General features: G+C 43.0%; 1 protein-coding gene across 1 annotated transcript; it reads left to right on the forward strand.

Moving 5' to 3' along the window:
• Positions 1–378: 378 nt before the first annotated feature.
• On the forward strand, positions 379–23,268 carry PDIA6 (protein disulfide isomerase family A member 6). Its single transcript, XM_079720451.1, has 13 exons — positions 379–438; positions 5,813–5,954; positions 9,028–9,085; positions 9,536–9,662; positions 12,746–12,852; positions 14,552–14,682; positions 15,082–15,196; positions 15,727–15,867; positions 16,628–16,712; positions 16,835–16,907; positions 18,279–18,437; positions 22,106–22,202; positions 22,805–23,268. Exons 1-13 carry the CDS (start codon positions 420–422, stop codon positions 22,871–22,873), a joined length of 1,323 nt encoding a protein of 440 aa, XP_079576577.1. The 5' UTR covers positions 379–419; the 3' UTR covers positions 22,874–23,268.
• Positions 23,269–23,722: the final 454 nt, after the last annotated feature.

The following is a 23,722-nucleotide window of genomic DNA, read 5'->3' on the forward strand; positions in this document are numbered from 1 at the left end:
CGTTAGAAACAAGTGGGAAAAGAGAGAATCCTAAGGATCCGAGAGGTAAACCAAGTACTGTACTCCTGGAGAGAAAAGCGCGGAGAGCCCAGGAGCCACCGTAGGTACGTTAGGGACATGCGGGAGGGAGGGGCTGGCCTGCCCCGCCCCCAGCTAGTCCCTCCTTCCGTCGCTCGCCCCGCCCCCTCAAAACCCAAACCGGTAACCTCTACCCGGCTGCCTCCCATTGGCTATGCAAATGAGAGAAGTCTGTCGGGACCAATAAGCCGCGGCCACGGCTTGGGGACGTCTTCCGGCCCGCCCCTGCCGCACCGCCCCGCGTTTGCCTCACGGGTCGAGGACTGGACGTGGGGCGGCGGGAACGCGGTACGGCGGAGGGGAGGCGGTGGCTGGACTACGCGGTGGCCCCGGCCCTCGGCATGGCTCGCCTGGTGCTTGGTAGGCGCAGGCCTCTTCGTCCGCGGGGGTGGAGGGGCAGCCTGGGAGATCGGGAACCCCCATGGCGGGCCGCGGACGGGGGAGCGAGCGGGTGCGTGGCCTTGGCCGGGCCCGCGCTGGCGGGGAGGGTCGCTGGCCCGGCGCACGCGGAGGACGCAGTAGGGGAAGCCCCTGGGGCGGTGGGGCAGCTCCGGGGACTGGGGCTGCTCTTGGCCGGAGCCCCCTGCTCGGGCCCTCGGGCAGAAGTGCGGGGCGCGTGGGGAGGTGAGGGCGCCCTTGGCGGGGGCGACTTCCTCCCACCCGGGAGGAGCGTGTGCGCGAGCGCGGCCGGAGGCGGGAGCCCCGAGGCCGGACTCGAACCCAGGGCGCCTGGGACAGCTCCGAGCGTGGGGCCGAGTGGCCGGTGCCGGGCTCCGGTGAAGGGGCGGCGTCGGGCGGGCCGGGTGTGAGCGAAGGCCGGGAGCTGCCTTTGAGCCCAGAGACCGGCTATGGCTGATCCCTGGCCGAGGTTGGGTACTGGGGGGCCACCTAGCAGGGGGACCTTGTTCTGGGCCTCGAGTGTGTGCGGGAGAGTCACGGGCTCCTCACACTGAAAGTCGTCCTCACCACCTGTTTTATGGAATTCCCACTTCTAAAAAACCTGAACTATCAAAACCCGGTCCTGAAATAAATCAGGAGAGTTTCCTTAAAAGGCAACAGTACCTTCCTAAAGCGGGTCTTACGATGCAAGACCACTTTAAATGTGATTGCACGTCTGACAACCAAATTGAACCCGGACTTTCTGGACTTAGGTAAATGTCAGTTTTAGAGACTACAGTAGTGAGGTTGAGGACCCCGTTCCTTCCTGGGCTCCCCTTGGCCCCAGCCAAGGTGCTCTGACAGTGGATACCTGAACACTGTGGATCCAGATTAGCAGGGTTTGAGTCCCACCCCTCCGTCCCCCTGCATCTATTAGCTGTGTGACTGGGAGCTAGTTACTTAACCACTCTGGGCTAGTACTCCATAGGGTTGTTCTCAGGATTAAGGAATTTATATATGTCTAAAGGGAGTAAACAAGATAGAAATATTTGCCGTCTTACCGTAGAGAGAATAGATGATGGGGAAAGAACTTAGTTTCTGTTTAGTTGCCTGCGAGTGAATTCAGACAGGGCTGTGAAAGAGTGTAGGATTCTTACAATTAATTCATTATAATAATAAATGTAGTCAGCCTTTTGGGGTGCCCTCTCGGTTTCTGGATGAGTGCTTTGGGACCATGTACTCTTGCTAGCAGGTGTGGGACAGAGATGTTAGTGATGTGGATTTATACCATCCTTTACTACCCTGGAGGAATCATGGGAGGCCACAGATGGCAAAATCATCTGCTCACATAGATTCTAGACCCTGGGATGTTCCCGTTTCCCGTCGGTGCTCGTTATCAGCGAGTGGAATGGCCATGTGAATTTTAGAAACAGAACAGTGTTGGTCAGCCTTGACCTACTTTATCATCTTAAGTGGGCTGAGGGGTTTTGTAGGGGTAGTTACTGACTGCTTTTCTGCTGTTGGAATTTGTACCTCTTCTAATGCTTTTCTGAGTAGCATGTTCGATTTCCTTGTAACCCTACTAGGTCTTACTGCCTTTTAAGGAGCTTAGGTCTTGAACCTTTATCAAGACATTTCCACTGACAGCCATTTATGAGGAGAGAATGCTCCTGTGAGAACCAGGCCACTTTATAGACAAGTAAGAAAAGTCCAGCCCCCTTACTAGGGGGGAAAAAAAGCTCAAGTTCATGTTCTACTGAGTGTCATTAGGCATGACCGTCTTTGTACAGAAAGGAGGCACATTCCTGAGGTAAACAGTCACGGTTCATGCTTTGATGACTCCGGCCTGCTTGACACAGCATGAAGAGGAGAGTACCTTCTTTATTGCTGTCCCTGATGGGCATGAGGAGGGAAAGAAGGGAATTCTCCTGCCACCGGCCATAGAATGCCCCACCTGGGGTTATACTTCTGCAGGCTGCAGTCCCTTGGTTAAAATTTGGGGTTGCATAGCAAGGTACTCTTTCTAATTACGTGGCCTTAGGCAAGTTACCTTTTCTGGTTTCCATGTCCTGTGCTAAAAATGGGCCTGATGATACACACCACATAGAGTAAATGAGCTAGCGGTACATAGTGCTGTGTAAGTGTTATTCTTAGTTAAGATGTCAGTTTTTGGAGGGTAGTTGGACAGATACATACATCAAAATGTTAGCCATACCCCATTCCCCTTGTAAGATTTTCTCTTACAGAAATAATCATATTTATTTGAGGAGGGAAGAAGTATTAGAATTCTTAGCATTGGCCTGTTAATAGAAAAAAAATGGAGACCATCAAATTATGTCAGTAGTGGATTAGGAACATGATGCGGCCATTAAAAATGGTTACATGGGGCGTAATGGGTAATCCATAATTACTTACATAGAAAATGTAACTTATTTTGAGTGAAAAAAGGTTACAGAAGGGAATGTATTGTATAAATTTTTAGGCCTCTGTATAGTGTAGAGATACGTAAGTTAGGAGTACCCACCAAAATATTAATAGTTCATTCTGGTGGGACTGTTGATAGTTTTTCTTTTTTGGCTTTTCTCATTTTTGAAACTTTCACAAGGAGCTCAGTATATTGAAAAACTAATAATTCGTACGGATTTTTTTTTTTTTAAAGAAGATAAACGTCTTTAAACGTAGTAGATCTCCATAGAGGATTTTCTAACACCAGTCTTACTCTCAAGCTTACTCAGAATTAGGACTGTCTCTGCTTAGGTTCTTGATTTACTTGCTTTATTAAATATGTCAAACTCTGTAATCTTTCCTGCAGCAGCGAAGAGATTAAGCAGCACCATCCAATAGAAATATAATGCCAAATTTGTATGTAATTTTAAATTTTCTAGTAGCCACATTTAAAAAGACAAAAAGAAGTAGATGAGATTAATTTTAATATATATTTATTTATCCAGTATATCTAAAATATCATCTCAAGAGGAAATCAATATCAGAAATATTAATGAGATAATTTACTCTTTTCCCCTACCAAGTCTCTGCGATTTGGTGTGCTTTTTACACCTACAGCACACCTCAGTGTCAGGTAGCCGTGTGTGGCCAGCGGCTGCCATGTTGCACAGCAGTTGTCAAGGGAGCCTCACTTTGTTTGGCTTGACCTCCATCCACACCCTTTCCCACCTCTTGAAATGGAAGACGAGGTCATTCGGTTGCAAGCTACCCCCCTCACTGACTCTGGGTTCCCTCCGGCCTCCTAATTCAGGCATTTTGTTACATTATTCCCTGTACTTTAGCCTCTCCCTCCACATATTTCTTCACTTTGTGCTCAGCTCACTCCCATCTTTAAAAAGAAAGCTTCCTTCTATCCCCCATTTTCTTACTGTCTCCTGCTCTTTCTAAGAAACTTGTTTAAAGAGTTACTGCATGATTTTCACAGCTTGTCCGCTCCTGCTCTCTCCAGCCTTGTGCAGCCTGACTGCTGCTTACTTCCACTACTGTACCTCAACTGCCCGGGACCCCAGTGACCTCTCTGTCATTGTATCCAGTGGACAGTTTGCAGTCGTTCCTACTTTACCTCCCAGTAACCTTTGTTACTGTTGCTCATTCCGTCTTTCCCCTGGTTTATGTGAAACCACTCTCCTGATAATTCTCCATCCACTGTCCACACTGCAGCCAGAATACTCTTTATAGAAAGCAAATCTGATCATCCCCGCTGCATGATAACCCTTTAGTGGCTTCACATCACCCTTAGTAAGGTCCACGGTTAAGTTCCTGCGATACTAGTCATGTCTGTCATTCAAATGCAGTGTTCTCGAACAGTGTCATTGTTATTCATGCCCATGGCATACTGAACATTTTTATCTTTAACACTAAAAAGACAACATGGTTTAATGGGTAGAGCTTGGAAGTAGAAGTCAGGGAGCTGCTCTACCAGTTATATGTGTTTCCTTATTTACAAAATAGGGATGATTCCCACATTCCCGTTAGTAGTGCTGTGAAAAATCAAGTGGATCCAATGCATTTGAAAGTGATTTAAAAATTCAAAGTGCCTTGTAAGTATAAGGTGGAGGATTGAGCAGTCGAACAATTAACACCAGTATACACTTATTCCAGAAGAAGTTTACCATTGGGTTGTTCAAAAAGTTCCATTTGAAATCTTCCACATTCTGTTTACAAAGTAAGCATGTGAAACTGTGACTAAGATGGCATATACACACATGCTTTCTTAGAACACAGGTGAGTCTCTTATAATTCTTTGCATCAAGAGATTAAAAGAAGGAAATTATATGGTTATCTTCATAGATGCTGAAAAGAAAGTAATAGAAATTTCTTTAATATCATTAAGGTTATCTGTTTCAACCCAAAAGCTAGCAAATGGGAAAATATACCTATTAAAGTAAAAAACGTTCTGTTATTTAGCATTATTCTGGAGATATTAGACAATGCAGTTAGAAAACAAATTATATATTTTATAAAATTTCATATATAACATATGTAATTTATGTTGTGTGTCTGTGTATACATACACAGACAAATTTAAAGGAGGTAAAATTCTGATATTACCAATTCAGAAAACGTGGGTTTTTAAAATATTCAGAACTTGTTTTTCTGTGTAATTGTTATAATCTGCATGTAAGTTCCCAGAGTAGCAACAGAAATACACTTGGTCCACAGGGTGGCTAAGCTATGCTGTTACTAATACAGACTCTCTCTCCTTCCTTTATAACATTGTCCACATGAACTTTCTTTCGGAGCTCATCCTGCAGCACTGAGTGCCCGATGATGTGCCACGGGTAGTGTTCGTAGAAAGAAAAATATTTAAAAAGCAATCATTGCCCTTAAGAGAGTCACAGTCTAATAGGGGAGGCAAATAATTATTTTTCCCATCAATAAGCTTTAATAAAGATAGCGTGCTAATACTGCAACTGAATAACACAAGAAATACCACGTGGATTATCCGGGGTCGCAGAGCTAGATGTAACTTCCCCATTTTCCAGTGCCCTTGCCTATAAAACGGTGACAGTAGTACTGCCTCATAGAATGTGATTGTACAGAATGAAGGTGTCAGTGTAGGAAAAGCACTAAGAAGAGGATTTAAATCTGGTCCCAAGGCAGCTCGAGAGATGAGGGTGTGGGCTGTCTGTTCCCTTGTTAGCACGGCACCAGGGGGGACTAAAATTCCAGGGGCTCCAGCAGCAGCCAGGCTGGGGGTGGGAGTTGGGGAGAAGAGGGTTAGGAGAGAGCTGACCCAGGCTGTCCTCTGTGAAGGGCCTTGGTCAGTTGAAAAGGACTTTGGTGGCCCAGGTTTCCTGTCAGAGCAGGAACCCTGATGCTAATGGTGTGCTTTTTGTTGTTACTCCAGGTCTGATGAGCTGTACCCTCTTTATAGCAGTTAATGGTCTGTATTCGTCTAGTGATGATGTAATCGAATTAACTCCGTCAAACTTCAACCGAGAAGTTATTCAGAGTGATAGTTTGTGGCTTGTGGAATTCTATGCTCCATGGTAAGTATTATAAAATAGTTGTCAGTTACTTATGGTACTTTATAAAATTAAGAAAAATACTACATAAAAATGTAATTTTATTCAGCCATCTCGTTTACCTAGTTTACTGATTGTTTAAAAGAGGTAGAGGGCACATCCATATAATACTAATAAGAATAGATCTCATAGTGGCAAAATATAAATAAGTAAAAGAGGTAGAGGAGAGGGAAACTGTTGATTGGGTCTGTTAAAGGGTGCAGAGATTAAACCAATGACAAAACAAATGGTGGAACTAGCTAATAGCTGCAAGAAAGAAGGAAGGAAAAAACCCGTATAATTTTACGAAGATACATCTTTATGATGAGGCAAGTGGGGTGAAGATGGAAGGGAAATTGATTTTATGCAGAGAGAATATGGGGCAAAGGAAAGGGAAGAACCAGTGGTTGACTCCATTTTGTTTCTTGAAGAGGGTTGCTTCCAAAAACATGTAATTAGAAAATTTGGTTTGATTTAAAAGCTCTTCTCTTGCCTTACGTCTATTTCTGGGGGGGAAAAACAAACTTGTAATTACCATTGAAATTAATAGTGCCCAGTTCCATACAGCTGACCCTTGAGCAGCACAGGTGTGAACTGCGCCAAGTCCACTTACATGTGGATTTTTTCTTTTTTTTCCAACAAATTTGTACTACAGTGTTACACAGTCCACTGTTGGTTGAATCCATGGATACAGAGGACTGACTGTAAAGTTACATGCGGATTTTCCACTGCAGAGGGTCAGCACTTCTAACCCCCATGTTATTCAAGGGTCATCTGTGCAGTCAAAATACAGTATTGTTTATGAAGTTAAAACCTTTAATGGAAACAAAACAAAAAACCAACAAATACACATGTATAAAATAAAGGCTATAGGATCACAAAGGAAACCTAAAATATTGGAATAACATTATTAAAATATCAAAATAAATCTTGATATGATTATATAGTAGTCATTTACTGGAACGTAAATACCAACATCTAACAGCTAGCTACCATAATTCTGAAACAGTGATGAACATAAATGATGTTTAAAGATACCTGCAACAACTATAGTGGTGATAAGAATATAGCTGTGATTTTTATTTGTGACAGAGTCACAAGTACTAACCAACTATGATATGTTGTTAATGTTTATAACTGAAGGAAATCCTAAATTTCAATTACAGGCTAATGAAAATAGAGGATTTTTTCTTTCCCCATCACAGTTCACAGAGCCCCTCAATTTTTATCCACCAGTCCTTTGGGGATTCATAGACCCCAGCTGAAGAACCCTTGAGTTACAGGGTGTGCTGCTATATTTATATTTGTGGCATTTTGATCTGTCTTTACATTGCTTCACATTGGAATTGAAGGGGGTATATACTCTGACAATCTCTGATTTGAGTCCTTATTTCATTAGAATAAATTGAACTTAAAGAGGCACAAAGTCCTGTAAAATTTTGACTCCTGGACTTCTAAGTAGCTCACCTAAATAACAAAACATACTGTATATGTAGTATGTAGGATCAGCATTTTAGGACGTTTTGCTGAAAGATCCTGACTTTTAAAATATTGGATTGGACTTCCCTGGTGGCGCAGTGGTTAAGAATCCACTTGCCAACACAGGTGACATGGGTTCGAGCCCTGGTCCGGGAAGATCCCACATGCTGCAGAGCAACTAAGCCCGTGCGCCACGACTACTGAAGCCTGCACGCCTGGAGCCTGTGCTCCGCAGCAAGAGAGGCCATGTGGTGAGAAGCCGGTGCACCACAACGAAGAGCAGCCCCCGCTCGCCGCAACTAGAGAAAAGCCCATGCACAGCAATGAAGACCAATGCAGCCAAAAATAAATAAATAAAATAAAATAAAATAAAATATTGGATTAAGCTTAAGCCCCTATGAAAGGTGATGTTACATAGAGATTAAGAATGTGGGATCTGGAGCCAGGAAAACCTGTCAGGCAACTTTGTCACTGGGTGGTATTGGGAGGGTTTCTTAACTTCTCAGGCTCTGTTTCATCATCTGTAAAATGAAAATGACAAAGCCTGCTTGCAGTGTGGTTGTGCTGATTAAATGAATCCTGTATGAAGAGTGCTTATCGTGGTGCTAGCACGTGGCATTGGCCTATTAGATCCTTAGAGACTTAATTAGAAGAAAATTTACTTGTTTAAAAAAAGGAAAAAGTCACCTATATAGATAAACTAGCTATGCTGTCTTCATACAATGGGTATTATACAATGATGAAAATAATGCAGCTACCTATAACCTCGATGACTGATTTAAACGTAACAGATTTCTGTATATATAGTGTTTAAAAGCAGTTTTCTGTGTGTGTTATATTTCACGATAATTCTTTTCAAGTACTGGTACCTAAAAGATTAAGATTATTTTTCCTTGTGTTCATGTGTCTCTGTCTCTGTCACTCATTCGTGTTCTTTTATCACCATCTTGCGGTATCAAGTGCTTTTCACTTGTTAACCATACTAAATTGGGACTACATGTGCATTTTTACCTCTGCAAGCTGCTTGTGGGAGCCAAAGAACGTTGAGATTTAGGCACTGGAGATCTAGACTCTAAAACAGTTGCCTCATCTATAAAATGAAAAGTCTGGACTAGATCAGGGACTATCAAACCTTAATAGATTTAAGAATCACTAGGAGAACTTATTAAAATACAGGTTCCTGAACCCCCTCTCTAGGAACTCTGGTTTCTTGGGGCCCAAGAACCTGCACTTCGCTAAGCCGTACAACTGGGACCGCACGTGAGGCACATTTGACCAGATAAACACTAAAGTTTCCACTCAGGGAGAGAGTTATGAATGAGGGTGTTTGTTTAAACTCTTCAAATACGCTTTAACTCAGCAGTAATTTGGAAGCTTTTTTATTATGATATGAAAGAGGATCATAGTAAAATCAGGACAGTGAGTTCCTTCAGGTCACCGATCCTGTTTTTTTAGCGCTGTTCTCCCTGCAGGTCCCCACCCTCAGTGCATGTCACTCAGTGGACTGTTGGTGAATGTCTCTTGAGTTGGGAATCAAGGACTTAACTGTTGCCTTCTTTGTGTTTTCATCCCCTGAAAGGTGTGGCCACTGCCAAAGGTTAACACCAGAATGGAAGAAAGTAGCAACTGCACTAAAAGTGAGTCTCTGAGATGTCCACATTCACCTGTGTATGTTAAAATAAGTTTAATTAAGCAAATGGGCTTAATGTACAAAGGAAGTTAATTTGCATATTGAAGCCCAATTCTCTTGTTCTGGTGCCAAAATTATGTAGGGAGCAAAGGGATACTGTACATTCTAATTTTGATCTTGTCTACTTTTGTTAATTCTGTTTCCCAGTTAAATGGCATAATTATGCTTAGTCGTGCTAATTCTGGGAGCTGCACAGTTTCCTCACAGGCTGACTTGCATGTTTCCCAGCTCTCCATTTAGGAATGGTTTCCCAGGCTAAAGTTCTCATTGATTCTGTTGGCAAATGGAACCCGGCCCTTTGTTATCTTGTCTCTGAGTCTACATCATCAGATGATGGATTCTTGTGGAATCTGCTCTGGTTGAAAGAAAAATAGATATTTCTTTAATGTTTCCACAGGATGTTGTAAAAGTTGGTGCAGTTGATGCAGATAAACATCAGTCCCTGGGAGGTCAATATGGTGTTCAGGGATTTCCTACCATTAAGATTTTTGGATCTAATAAAAACCAACCAGAAGATTATCAGGGTAAGGACTTTTCCTAATTACTTCATTCCATTGGTTGGAATTTTAATTTGAGCAGGTAGGTAGAAAGTAGAGAACCTGGGATTCTATAACCTGTTGGCCCTGCTACCTGCAAGTTTCTCACCCTGTTCGTGCCTGAATTTCCTTATCTGTCAAATGGTATAGAGTAACTCCTACCTCTTCTGGGTTGCTCTAAAGATTAAATATGTGTCAAACAGGTAAAAGTTTTTTTATTATTGTTTATACTAGGTTAGGCCCACACGGGCTTAGTGATGGTAGAGTAATGATGTTTTGTGCTTCCCTCTTTTTCATTACAGTTTTTAAAAAATACTAGTTACTGGATATTTTATAGTTAATTAATATTTAATAAATTTCTGTAATTACTTAATATTTGAAAATATCTACAAGTGTTTTCTTGCTCTCATTGCTCGTCCCTTCACTGTGGGGCGGGTCTAGCATATCAGGGTGGAAAAAGAAGAGTCCTGTAATTTGAAAGTCAGTTTAAACTATTGCTATTACTATGGAGTATTTTGCCCATGAATCTTTATGCCTTGTAAACATGTATAATATCTGAATATTAAAGCTATTATTTAGTCTTTTAAACTATTGATAATAAAGAAGTACCACAAGTTCTCCATTTTATAGGTAGTGGTAAATTGTATGTGCTGTGAGTCACTGAGGCGAGTGGGGAGAGGATTTTGGCTCAGACTTCCTGTTCTTTTACAGAATCGCCTGTTATTTAAGATGTCACAAACAGAGCATCATATTTAAGACAGTCAGAATTGCTAAGTTGGGCCATATCTAGGGTCTAATAAAGGTATTGGGCGTAATGTATTTAAAGTTTAAATTATGGCTCATTTGACCTTTTTTTAAAAAAGATTTTGTTACAAGGGGCATATAAGTGACTAAACTTAGAGTCTAAAATCTTAGGTTTTGCTTTATGTGAGAAGAACTAGTTTTCAGGGTTGGAGGGGGAGGAGAATCAGCATCACGATAAAAACAAAGTGACTGTTGTCTTATCTGTACTTGGTGTCCTGCATTGTATCCAGCAGATTGAGAAAACATTCTCAGAAAAGGGAATGTGAAGGGAGCAGAGAAACTATAGAGTGAGCTTTGAAGACACCCTGGCCTGGGTTTAACTGCTGGCTAAACAGAATACCTTATCTCTCTGGATCTGCTTCTTGGTTGTAAAATGGGGATGTGAAAACCTATTTTAGGCTACTGGAAGTTTCACTGAAATAGTACATGTAAAGCAGGTAGCTTGGTAAATGTCGGTGTGGTTGGTACCTCACCAAGATGGGGGTCAAAATACTTGGAGATGAGGCCCTAGACACATCATTTCTCCTGGACTCCCCAGCTCTAAAGTTTCTTAAAATGATCAGTTTCATTTTTATGACTAACCACCTGCTTTTCTGCTTTGGAATGTAATTTGTTCATTTTGCTAACTTGTAAAAATGGAATGTTTACAGCAGGGGTTAGCGTTTGTCCTGCTGCTTGTTTTTGTAAATGAAGTTTTTCAAAACACAGTCACACTTGTTCATTCATACGGTCTATGCCTACTTTCACACTAAAACAGCAGAATTGAGTAGCTGCAGCAGTATGGCCTGCAAAGATGAAAATAATTACTGTTTGGTCTTTTGCAGGAACAGCTTGCTCACCCTTGGTCTAGAGTGAGAAAACCCTCTCTTTTTCCCTAGTGTATTTCTTTTTTTTAAATTTTTTTTTTATTTTCACTTAAAAAAATTATTTAATTTATTTATTTGGCTACGTTGGGTCTTCGTTGCTGTGCGCGGGCTTTCTCTAGTTGCAGCGAGCGGGGGCTGCTCTTTGTTGCGGTTCACGGGCTTCTCATTGCGGTGGCTTCTCTTGTTACGGAGCATGGACTCTAGGCGTGCGGGCTTCAGTAGTTGTGCCACGTGGGCTCAGTAGTTGTGGCGCATGGGCTTAGTTGCTCCATGGCATGTGGGATCTTCCTGGACCAGAGATCAAACCCGTGTCCCCTGCATTGGCAGGTGGATTCTTAACCACTGTGCCACCAGGGAAGTCCCCCTAGTGTTTTTCTTGATTTGGTATATTTCCAGGTGGAGATTGGTGGTGGAAGGGGCACTGGTTCAGAAAGTGGAGGTGTCTGCAGTAGATAGGGAGCAGAAGGCTGTTTTTATGTTGAGGTCTTGCCTTTCTGTCTTAGGAAGTGACATACTTGGTAATCTCAGCCAGGATGTAGTACAGGATGATCTGAACACACACTCCGAATGCTGCTGTTCTGTATTTTCTTTCTAATGTCAAGTCTGAAGCGTTCTCAGAAGTTTTTATCTCTTCCTGGGCAGTTTGATTAGAACACTCTATTTTTAAGAAAGGAGAAGAAAGAAGAAACTTTCTAAAAAGATTTGTTAGTTTTGCCTTTAAACTCCAAAGATAGTCTCAAGGCATATATTATCCATATTCTTCTGAGTCAGTTAATAGTCCCCTGACTTCTTCTTGAGCACATGGTTTCTGGTAAACTTCCAAAGGCTCTTGTCACTATCTTTAATACGGGGCTTGTTACTTCCTATATTAGGAGTAAGTTCAGCTACAGAACCTAAAAGCCCAAAATAGGTGTTTTAAGCAAGGTAGAAAACAGTGGATTGCTTTCCAGTTTCTTAGCTTCGGACCCCTTGTGCCCTGCTTCTTCTTATCTGATAGAAATCGTTTTTCCATTTGCCTCACTTGGTGCTTTGTGTTTAGAAATTTCCCCTGCTCTCTTAACTAGGTAACCTTCTTTTTCATCTGTGTACATGTTATACATCCAGTAAACATCTGGGAACTGTTCTCAATAGTAGATGGTATTTATGGGGGAAGAGAATGTCCTCGTTCACACTAATAACCTAACACTGAAGAAGAGGATTTAGTTTTCCCGGCGTAAAGTCTAGCAGGAAACACATTCTGGAAGAAACTGGCTCTGTCTTAGAGATACACGTGGTGTTAGGTCTGTTTGAACATCCGGTGACGCTGACAGGTATGTACAGGTTCAAGCCTTCAGGTGGCATCAGGTGTCGGCTCCCAGCCCGCCCGCCCCTCTCACCTGCTGGCCCGTCGTCTCCCCGTAGGTGGCAGAACTGGTGAAGCCATCGTGGACGCCGCTCTCAGTTCTCTGCGCCAGCTCGTGAAGGACCGCCTTGGGGGCAGGAGTGGTGGATACAGTTCTGGAAAACAAGTAAGGCTGCGTGTAATGTCAGTTTTTAATGTGGCATGATTTTGAAGCCTGACTGTAAACTCCGCCTAGAAGATAATTATTCCTTAAAATGTTTTAAATTGGTGGACTTTCAGTTAAATAATAATAGGAGGTTGAGTCAGGCGACTCCAAAAGGGAGTCAGACACCCAGCCTACTCGTGTGGCCCCTCAGAATCACTGTCGCCATACCCAGCCCTAGGGCATCCGCCACAGCCGCCGGCCAGGAACCACACCCCGAGATGGCTTCCTTGGCCCAGGGCCGAAGTACAGGAGTTTGGCCTACAGTGGGAGAAAGAGCCCCAGGCCGTGGGAGTTGGAATCTGGCTTCCATGGTGTTTGTAGTTCCAAAGTGGAGAGAGGGAGACCAGCTCTCCTCCAGGTCAACTTTGGGCAAACGTGGATGAAATTTGGATGACCTCTTGGCCCGTGTCTGTGGCAATCAGGCTGAAATCCCTGGACATCTTTAAATGGATAGGGAAGAAGATTCCTGTTCTCTGGATTGGTATTATAGATGCCCGTGTATGAAATGTGATGTAGTTATATTCTTGCAAAAAGGCATTGAATTCTTCCTGGTACACGCAGGCACGCCTCATTGTGTTGCACTTCTCAGATCATTTGTTTTTTACAAAGTGAAGGTTTGTGGCAACCTTGTGTCGAGCAGGCCTCTTGGTGCCATTTTTCCAACAGCATTTGCTCACTGTGTCACATTTGGTGATTCTTGCAATATTTCAAAGTGTTTCCTTATATTTTCGGTGATCTTGATCGGTGATCTTTGGTGTTACTATTACAAAAAGATTATGATTTGCTAAAGGCTCAGATAAGGGTTAGCATTTTTCAGCACTGAAGTATTTTTTAATTATTGTATGGTCATTGTCTTTTAGATATAATGCTATCGCACACTTAATAGACTACAGTATAGTGTAAACATAACCTTTATGTGCACCAGGAAACCAAAACATTCATGTGAGTTGCTTTATTGCGATGCTCACTTTATTGCAGTGGTCTGGAACCAAACCTGCAGTATCTCCAAGGTCCGCCTGCATGTATAAACACAACCCTTCACTCTTGGGCCAGTAAGACTAGCTTCTTTATACAGACTCAGAGCTTACCAGAGATTTCATGATTTTGCCTTTTATTTCAAACTTAGACATTTAATGAGCACAGTTGTCTTTCCTACCCCCATGGCTTTTGGCCCAGGCAACAGAAAGCATTATATCGATTCTGACTGCTTTGTAGGTTTAGTACTGAAGAAAATTCTTTGAAAGATAAAAGGATTAAATGTTATTTTTAGCTTTCTTAAATGGTAGGGGCTTTATGAAGAGGCACTAACTGGATGTCCTGGGGTGAACCAGCGCTGTTCCGAATTAGAATGGTGTTATTCAGGTGGTTCTTTGAGCCATGCTGCGGTTTCTTTTAATGAAGATAGCAGAGGGGTGGAGTTCAGATCCACGTTCCATATTACACTGAGTGTACTGCTAATTGTTTGAAGGTAAATACTGTTTGCCAAGTAAAAAGAATAATATTAAGGAACGTCCCCAATCTGAATAAAATAGTTTTCAGTTGAAAGAAGAACTCAAAACTTTAAGTTGTAAAAATGATTATTGTTATACATATATTTAGAATAGGATTAGTGTTCTTTTTGGCCAAGTTGTAACTTAAGGTTTAATGTAACAAATGACAGGGTAGAAGTGACAGTTCAAGTAAGAAGGACGTGATTGAGCTGACGGACGACACCTTTGATAAGAGTGTTCTTGACAGTGAAGATGTCTGGATGGTCGAGTTCTATGCTCCTTGGTGTGGTCACTGCAAAAAGTAAGTGCTTTGTACCAGGTTCTTTTTTAAGTCAGGTGCTTTTAGTCTGTCCACGTGGCTCGCTTTGAAAGAGCTGAACCAGGTCATAGGTAACCTCCAGGATCTCCTCCCCAGAAGCTCCGGCTCTGAATGAATGTGAAACATCGGCATTAGGGCCGAGTGTTTCCTCTGTCATATTTTCAGTGATTAACAGGGAGCTGGCATCCAGATTTGGGGGGCGCGGTGGACAAAGGACCAGGAAGTGAATGTGAAGCGGGGGGCATCATGCCTTTCGTAAAGCTACACACAGAGTGTTTCCCAAGTGTGATTTAACCGGATTGGGCAGAAATGCACACACCAGTTAAAGTATTTGTGCTTACAGTAAAAATACACTTTCAAAGCGCAGGTATTTTTCTACAGTCTAGAGCCAGAATGGGCTGCGGCAGCTACAGAGGTAAAAGAGCAAACGAAAGGAAAAGTGAAACTCGCAGCTGTGGACGCCACCACGAACCAGGTTCTAGCCAGCCGATACGGGGTGCGTGTGCTTACAAGGCTGATGTCTTTGTGAGGTGCCCTGTGTTTTCACCTCTACACCATCGAGTACTCCTGGGTTCTCTAGGACGTGGGAGGTGGGAGGCTAGCCGTTTTGTAATGACGAAATTAAATCATTTTACTGTTGTAACAAGTAAATCTGGCACTCAAGACTGTTGGGGGCTTTTTAGTTTTGTTTGTTTTGTTTTCAGTATCGCACTGCCTATGTGTTTAATGTGAGGCCGAGCTTTCGCAGGTTGTTCGTACAGCGTTTGAAGTTGGTTCCTTTGTTCTAGAGCACGTAGACTGTGTTAAGTATACATCCAGGGTTTGAATAAGGTTCGGCTAAGCCTGGCAGTGAGACTGTTAAAACCCCCTGATTAACAGACCTCTGTGTGCTATCCCTTACACATCGATGCAGGCTAGGGAATGTTTTTGTTACATTAAATTACCTATAAGGTAGTTTTAGAAACCATAAAGATCTTACTTCTTATGATATGGTAATTTGATTTGTACTCTGATATTTTTTAATAGATTAGGGGATTTCCTACAATCAAGATATTTCAGAAAGGCGAGTCTCCTGTGGATTATGATGGGGGGCGGACGAGATCCGACATCGTTTCCCGGGCCCTTGATTTGTTTTCTGATAACGCTCCGCCTCCTGAGCTCCTAGAGGTAATTAAACCTCTTCAGTCACTTGTAGTAAGGGAAGCTTTTCCAGCCTGATGATAGAGGATATTAAAGCAGTGATAGCTTGCTGTCTTTTCAAATAAGGTCTTTCTCTTCTCTTTTAAAATGCTCTCTTTAGAGTGTTTTTGTACTTTCAGATGGGGAAAACTTGTCTGAAAATGGCTGCCTTTCATAAGTTTTAGTACCAAAGTAATCGCACTGTGAGCAAAAGGGTACCTCAGCGTCTTAAAAATAGAACGAATCCATTCTTTCATTTATCGTTCTCAAAACAATAGCTAACATTTATTGAGCACCTGACCATGTGACAAGCACTGTTCTGGTACTTTCATGTGGATTTTTCTCATTTAATTCTCCTGTGAACACTTAGAGGTAGATACTGTTTTTAATCTCCATTTTAAATATGGGGACACAGGCACAGAGAGCCTCAAATTCATGTAAATATATAATACGTGTAAATGTCTCTTTTTTATCTGTCTAAACAACTAAATGTCATAGCCAGGCTATGCCCAGGTATTCTGACCGTGTGTATATACAAATGCCTCACCACCACCGCGGATAGATGGCTGAGGGATGAAAGCAGAAATCTTCACAGAACGTTCTCGGGGTGTTTCTGTAATGCTCACAGAAATGTTATCTGGCTCTTGAATTGCTTTGCTCTTAATGAGAGTGACGATGCTCACGCCGGCCTACCTCTGGGTTTTGTGTCACGTGGCCTCCCAACACCCTTGTCTTCTGGGCCCCGCAGATCCTCAACGAGGACATCGCCAGGAGGACGTGTGAGGACCACCAGCTCTGTGTCGTGGCTGTGCTGCCCCATATTCTTGACACGGGTATGGCGCACCGCTTTCCATTCGTTGTTCTGTGTTCCTTGCTCTGAGAACACTTAATTAACAGGTTAATTTTACCCATTCCTTTATTTTCACCTTAAATTTTTTTTGTCCATTTACATCAGGAGCTGCAGGCAGAAATTCTTATTTGGAAGTTCTTCTGAAGTTGGCAGACAAATACAAAAAGAAAATATGGGGGTAAGTTATCGAACTGTCTCAGTGTCGTCCGGGCGGGAGAGTGCAGTGCTGTGCGAAAGCGGCTCCCTCTGTGTTTTCTGTAGGCTCTGTTCCTGTGCTCACTTTGGCATGTTTTTTTTATTTAGGATATAAAAACACTGACCACCTAGGAGGAAGTGAAGTCATGCAGGACTCTTATTTAGAACACACTTATTTGTACCCCAGCACACTTTTTCTTAGAGGAATCGTGTTCTGATGGTGGTTGGGTTCTAGGCTAGCAGGCAAAAAACGCCATTAGTGACAGAGCTCAATTCTAGCACAGCCTTGAAGGCCAGATAAAGAAAGCAGAAGCAGAGGTGTGTTTTTTTACCCTCTTCTGAGTGAGGGCCGGACGCAGGCAAATGTTTAAAACAAGTCTTGTCTCTGTTTCCACTGTATTAATAATCTTTTTTGCTCCGTGCCGTCCGTATCCACTGCTGTCCCAGGTACCACGTGTCCCTGCCGTCCCTCTCACGGTGGCCTCACCCGCCTCCGTTAGTCCAGCAAGTGTTTACTGTGTGCCTGCAGAGGCTGAGTGCCCAAGTTCCTTATTCTTCTCCCTTGTACGAGGGGAGGGAAGAGGTTTTTTTGGTTTGTTTTTTGAGGGTTTTCTCCTTTTTTTTTTTTGGCCTCGCTGCGGGGCATGTGGGATCTTACCCGACCGGGGATCGGACAGCCCGGGAAGTCCCAGGGGAAGAGATGTGGTTGAGCATTGTTGTGTGTGTTAAGTAATGGCACATCCTTAACTTTTAAAAAGAAGTTGTTACACTGCTAAAGGATGTGCTTGATAACCTAAAGGATGTGCTTGATAACCCAAAGGATGTGGGTGGGATTTCAGATAACACAGAAAATTCCTCAGGTTTGTCAGACAGTGTTTTGGGGACTGAGGGGAAAAGCAGTCCTATAGATAGACCAGTCCATTTGGGAGACTTCTGGTGTTAGGGTCTAGGGAACATAGGAGAGGAACTGTAGTTACTTCAGAGCACATCTAGAACACATTATTTTAAAAACGAATCTAGGGCTTCCCTGGTGGCGCAGTGGTTGAGAGTCCGCCTGCCGATGCAGGGGACACGGGTTCGTGCCCCAGTCCGGGAAGATCCCACATGCCGTGGAGCGGCTGGGCCCATGAGCTATGACCGCTGAGCCTGCGCGTCCGGAGCCTGTGCTCCGCAACGGGAGAGGCCACAACAGTGAGAGGCCCGCATACCACAAAAAAAAAAACGAGTAATTTTTCATTTATTTTTTCACCTATTTCATTCAGAAGATGTGTAATCTTTTGTTCTTTAATTGTTAGTCGGGTTCTGACTAACTCAAAAAGGGATCTTTGCCCTAAAAACCAATCTGCTCTTCTAGGTGGCTGTGGACGGAAGCCGGAGCCCAGTCTGAACTTGAGAATGCGCTGGGGATTGGGGGGTTCGGGTACCCAGCCATGGCAGCTATTAACGCACGCAAGATGAAATTTGCTCTTCTGAAGGGATCGTTCAGCGAGCAAGGCATTAATGAGTTTCTCAGGTAATTTCTTGCTTCTTTGAGTTGTTTTTGTTTTGTCTCTTTGTTTGCCTCTATTGTAGTAATTGGTTCCAAACTAGATTTATGTAGACTAGGCAATAAATGGAATAGTTTTGTATTTCACGTTTCAGAGAATTAACGTTTATAAATTAGAGCTTTGGAGCCATCTTCCTGTGCCATGGAAGTCTTCTACTTAGTGAGTGATACTAGTACATTCCTCCTCTCGGGCCGCCTTGCCATTCTGTGCACTTGGCACTGGGCTTGTCCTCATTCTCATAAAGGTCTCATACGGGCTACCAAGCGGTCCCGTCTCACCCACTCCCGCCCTAGGACGCTTTGTACCCCTGACTTCAGGTGATAGAAATCCCTGGGCATTGGATTTAGAATGTAGTTATTTGAAAATGCGTGCACTTACTGAAGTGACTCCAAAACGTGCAAACAACATGATAGGTTCTCAAACTCGAAACCCAATTTACAAAGCTCGCTAAGCTGCCCTGTTGTTCAGCTCATCCTAAAACTGACTTAGTCATCATTTAGGCAAATACAAAATGTTAACCCGTACTTTTCCTTAGATTTGTGGTAATTTGATTAATGCCTCTTCCCTATTAACTGTGAGTTCCACAAAGGTTGAATCTTTTACACAAAACTTGACCCCTAGTCACCACTGTAGAGCCTGGCTGGTAATAAGCTCTTGTAAATATTTATGAATGAACGATTGACTTCTTGTCTCTGGAACAGTTTCAGTCAGGAAAGGCATCCCTCCCCTCAGGGACATTGGCAGGAAGACTACTCATCAAGTGTGCTTCATCCTTTTTCAATAGCTAATTCCAATCTAGAAAACCTTAGAGGAGTGTAGGACAGTCGTAAGTAACCTTGAGATGAAGCCTCTGGAGCCACGTGAAGTACAGAGGAGGTAAATGCTTCCAGGAACAATAGCATGTTGTAAACTTGGGACAGTTACTTTTGCTTGAGATCATACAGGTCACTGGTTCTCAAACTCTGTGTCTTGGAGTCAACAGAAAACCTCAGATTACCAGTGGAGAAAAGTCTGCGGTAATGAATAGGAAGGAAACAAAACGTGGCAGTACGCTTGTTTCTAGCCACATGTGAGTCTTCTTTTCTAAGCAGACTGAACTTCTACAGAGCATGTCACTAGTGAGGAAACTGCTTCCAGCCGGCCGGGCTGGGGCCTGGCACACAGCTGGCGGGTACACCTGCTTGGTGGCGAGAGGCACCAGCGTACGTACTTGAAAGACCACACACCTGCCACGTTCTGCGTGGCTATTGGAAAACCAAGGACAAAAACCATCAGTGCGTATACGCAGGTTGTCAAACAACCCTTAGAAGTTAATGGTAACAGTGAAGCTAAACTAACAATTTATAAATGTAGGGGCAGCAATTGAACACTGTGGTCAACCCAAGGTGACATTAGTGGTTTCTGCATCTTAATCCTTAAGAATGTCATGTTATGAGAGTTCCCTGGTGGTCTAGCGGTTAAGATTCCGGGCTTTCACCGCCATGGCCTGGGTTCAATCCCTGGTCGGGGAACTGAGATCCTGCAAGCTGCATGGTGTGGCCAAAAAAAAAAAAGTCATGTTATGTTCTGTTGGAATAGCAGCCAGAAAAGCTAAGTATATAATTGTACATTGTGCCCCCAGAAGTGAAAAAGGGCTTGAGTCATACATTGGCTTGGCCAGAAAGTTCGTTCACGTTTTTCCGTAAGATGTCAAGCAAACTTTCTGGCCAACCCAGTAGATGCGTTCGTGGCCGTTCAGTTTGAAGGCGGTGGCCATGCTTCTCCAGGCTTTCTTAGTTAGAAGAGAGATCTGTTAGCAGTTAGCCTAAAAGGAAGATGGAGCCAGAGGGCAAGTGCGTAATTGAAATTAAAAAACCTTTTTTGTTTTTTTTTAAATGATGATTGAACTCTCTGCCCTCGAGGTTTTGTTCCTTTTTGAAGGTTTGACATCTTTCCTCTAGTCTGTTTGTTTTTGCCGCTGACATTATTATTAAGTAGGAAGCTAGAGGCTGATGTGCGGAGATAATAAATAACCTGATAAAGGACACAAAACTAGTGAGAAGTAGAACCGCTGACTTTTTATTATATACATGGGTTTGTATTTCCCACATAAACCAGAGCCTGGCTTGTCCAGTGCCTTTCCCTAGTAAATGGAGCCATTCTGGCGGAGGTCGTAGCCTGCGTGTGACACGGGTCTGACTTATTCTACACACAGCACAGTTCATGGAATGGTGGTAAAGTGGGGTTTGACATATTTATAATCCTGTTTTCTGAATGTAACTGGTATGTGTACATCAAGGCTGCTCAGCGTGGGGACTCAACATTCTGGGCCAGGTAGTTGTTTGTCCTGTGCATTATAGGATGTGTAGTAGCATCCCTGGCCTCTACCCCCGGATGTCAGCAGCGTACACACACAGACACACACACACACTCAGTGATTTTTGAGTTGTGACAATCAAAAATGTCTTCAGACATTGCCAAATGTCCACTGGGGGCAAAAATTGCCCTCAATTTCAGAACCACTGATACACATTGTAAATTACGCGAAGTAGCCGAAAGCAATGGATAAAATTACCCAGTTTTCCCACCATGCAAAGTAACTATTGTCAGACACATACAGGAAACTTGATATCCTGTTTGTTTTTCTTTTACCCATATTCTTTTTTTTTAATCGAACTATAATTAATTTACAAATGTGTTAGTTTCAAGTGTACAGTGAAGTGATTCAGTTATGCATATATTTATCTATATATGTATTCTTTTTCCAATTCTTTTTTCCGTCATAGGTTATTACAAGATATTGCGTATAGTTCCCTGTGCTATACAGTAGGACCTTGTTTATCTATTTTACATATAGTGGTGTGTAAATGTTAATCCCAAACTCCTAATTCTAAGCACCCTTCACCAAGGATAATTGGAGGCTCCTTTTATAAAGAAGCCTTGCTCACAGTCTGGTGATCGCGTCTGCATCCTTCCAGGGAAATGTTTATCAACACCTGCCAAAGTCAAAACCTAACACACTGTTTCGTGGTACAGCTCTTCTGTCTGAAAGCTTGACATGTGTGAAAATTGCCACCATCACCTATAGATCATTGAGGGGGCCTGTGGTGCCTATGGGCTGGTTCTAAGTGCCTCTGCTTCCTGTTAGAAATCTGAGAAAAGGATTTCAGTTTTAAGGTACCATCTTTCAAAAAGGCTTTCTAAAGTTAGTGTGGAATTTTGTTAATCTAGTGTTAGTGTTGGTCTAGACCATGTTCTGGGTCAACTTGGATCGTTTTTACACACTTAAATTGTATTTTAGCAAGATATGTTTGCTATTTAATTATTGGTAGTACCTGGCTTTACCTACTGCCAAGGCCTTAGTCAGGAATGTCATTATATTGGTATCTGGTTACATTGTTGTCCCTGATTGAAAAGATAATACTGTTCATGAAGTGCTTTTCCAGAGAGAGAGGTGAGAAATGCCTCTATGCAGACATAGCAGGGAGTAGGGAAATCGTTATTTTTGACAAGTTGTTTCTTCGTCCGCGTCAGCAGAGAAATGCCTCAATGCAGACATAGCAGGGTGTAGGGAAATCGTTATTTTTGACAAGTTGTTTCTTCGTCCGCGTCAGCAGTCCATCGTTAACACCGTGCTCTGCTTTTTCCCCCCAAGGGAGCTGTCTTTCGGGCGTGGGTCTACAGCACCCGTAGGAGGTGGGGCTTTCCCTGCCATCAGCACCAGAGAGCCCTGGGACGGCAAGGACGGCGAGGTGAGTCCCGGACCGAGCTGTGTGTGAACAGGACTCGCTGTCCGGGCTTTGGTCCAGCCCCCTACTTTCCCAATCCCCGTGCATCTTTGCTACTTGTAAGCAAGACCTTTCCATCAGACCTAAGCCTTGACGTGAGCATAAACCTGAAGAATCAACCTCATGGGCCTTTCGGGGTGTTCTTTGTCTCAAGACCCTTCATCCCATCCTCTCTGTTACAAAGTGCTACATGGCATAGGATATTCGTGACAGAGACACTGAGGTAAATTTCAGTGAGGTTGCTTTCCTGTTACCTGTAAAGTGAACATTTAACCTGGAATTCATTAAGTTTGAGAGAAGCACAAAATTATAGCTTTGAAATTAGCATTTATTCCGGTACACTTCTGCCCACCTCCCTGAAAAGGACCAGTTAAATAGCGGTTAGTTTTCTATCTGTGTAATAATAGGCAAAGTTAAAAGCAGGAGCTGGACTGGGGAGAAACTCGTGACCAGAGCACCTCTGGAAGTTTAGTCCTCGTAAAATGAGATGTCAGACTTTCAGGGTCGCCCTGTCTGTGGTTCTGCATAGACCCTGCAGGGCCTGATGGTGGTTTTCTGTTTTACAGCTTCCCGTGGAAGACGACATTGACCTGAGTGACGTGGAGCTCGATGACCTGGAGAAAGATGAGTTATGAGAGGTGCCGTATAGACTCCAATTTTCTTTTCTTGGGAGCGGATTTTCCAGCAGTGAAGGAACATTCTTTCCAATCAGATGAATCTACCAGTGGCCTTTTTAACCAAGAAGTAACACTGATTGGTCATTTGAAAACACTGCAACGCTGAACTTCTGCGTCTCAAGAAAACAATGAAAAATTCTGTGAATTGTCATAGCCGGTGAATTGGGTTGTATTCTGTCAGAAAATATTTTGAAGAAAACTGATGGGCTCTTGAAGCGTTTTTCCCTCCCTCTGACTGCTGCTTGAATGTTCTTGGAGGCTGTTTCTTACATACAAGTTTTTTAATGTGATCCTTTCCTTTGAATATTAATGGCTTTTTTCCATTAAAGAATAAAACTATTTTGGACAATGCCAATAAATGTATGAAATTAGTGTCCACATCGTAAATTCAGTAAATTAGTATTATGAAGGGATGACCTTGATGTCTCTCCTCCCTGTAAATCTGTGGTTCACATGACACCGTCTGGATGCCTGCCACCACACAGATTTTACACGTGTCCTGCAAGGCTGAGTTTCAACTATAAGTGTGAAACGTAAAGCGAGCTTATATAGAAGGATGAAAAACAATGGTTTGTCAAGTGAGAACTGCATTCCACCCCCACTATTTTGTCTTTGGGCCATCACCAGCGACTACTAGGGTATACAGCTGGTTATACAGTTAGCCCAAGGTTTTTAATACGCTATTATTAAACCCTCACAAAATGTCCATTAAGACGTGAAATAAGCGGCAGGTTAGCAATTTATAGGAAGTCCCCATTTATGTAAAACATTCAGAAAAGTGAAGTTTTGAATTATGTTAGAATGTAA

Source organism: Hyperoodon ampullatus (genome assembly GCF_949752795.1).
Source record: "Hyperoodon ampullatus genome assembly, chromosome: 15".
Classification (NCBI taxonomy): Eukaryota; Metazoa; Chordata; class Mammalia; order Artiodactyla; family Ziphiidae; genus Hyperoodon; species Hyperoodon ampullatus.

What these genes read in the sequence shown, in the direction of transcription:
- PDIA6 (XM_079720451.1), top strand. An exon ending in GATACAGTTCTGGAAAACAA is followed by an intron (nt 12,853 to 14,551) that starts GTAAGGCTGCGT and finishes AACAAATGACAG; the next exon opens with GGTAGAAGTGACAGTTCAAG. An exon ending in TGGTGTGGTCACTGCAAAAA is followed by an intron (nt 14,683 to 15,081) that starts GTAAGTGCTTTG and finishes ATTTTTCTACAG; the next exon opens with TCTAGAGCCAGAATGGGCTG.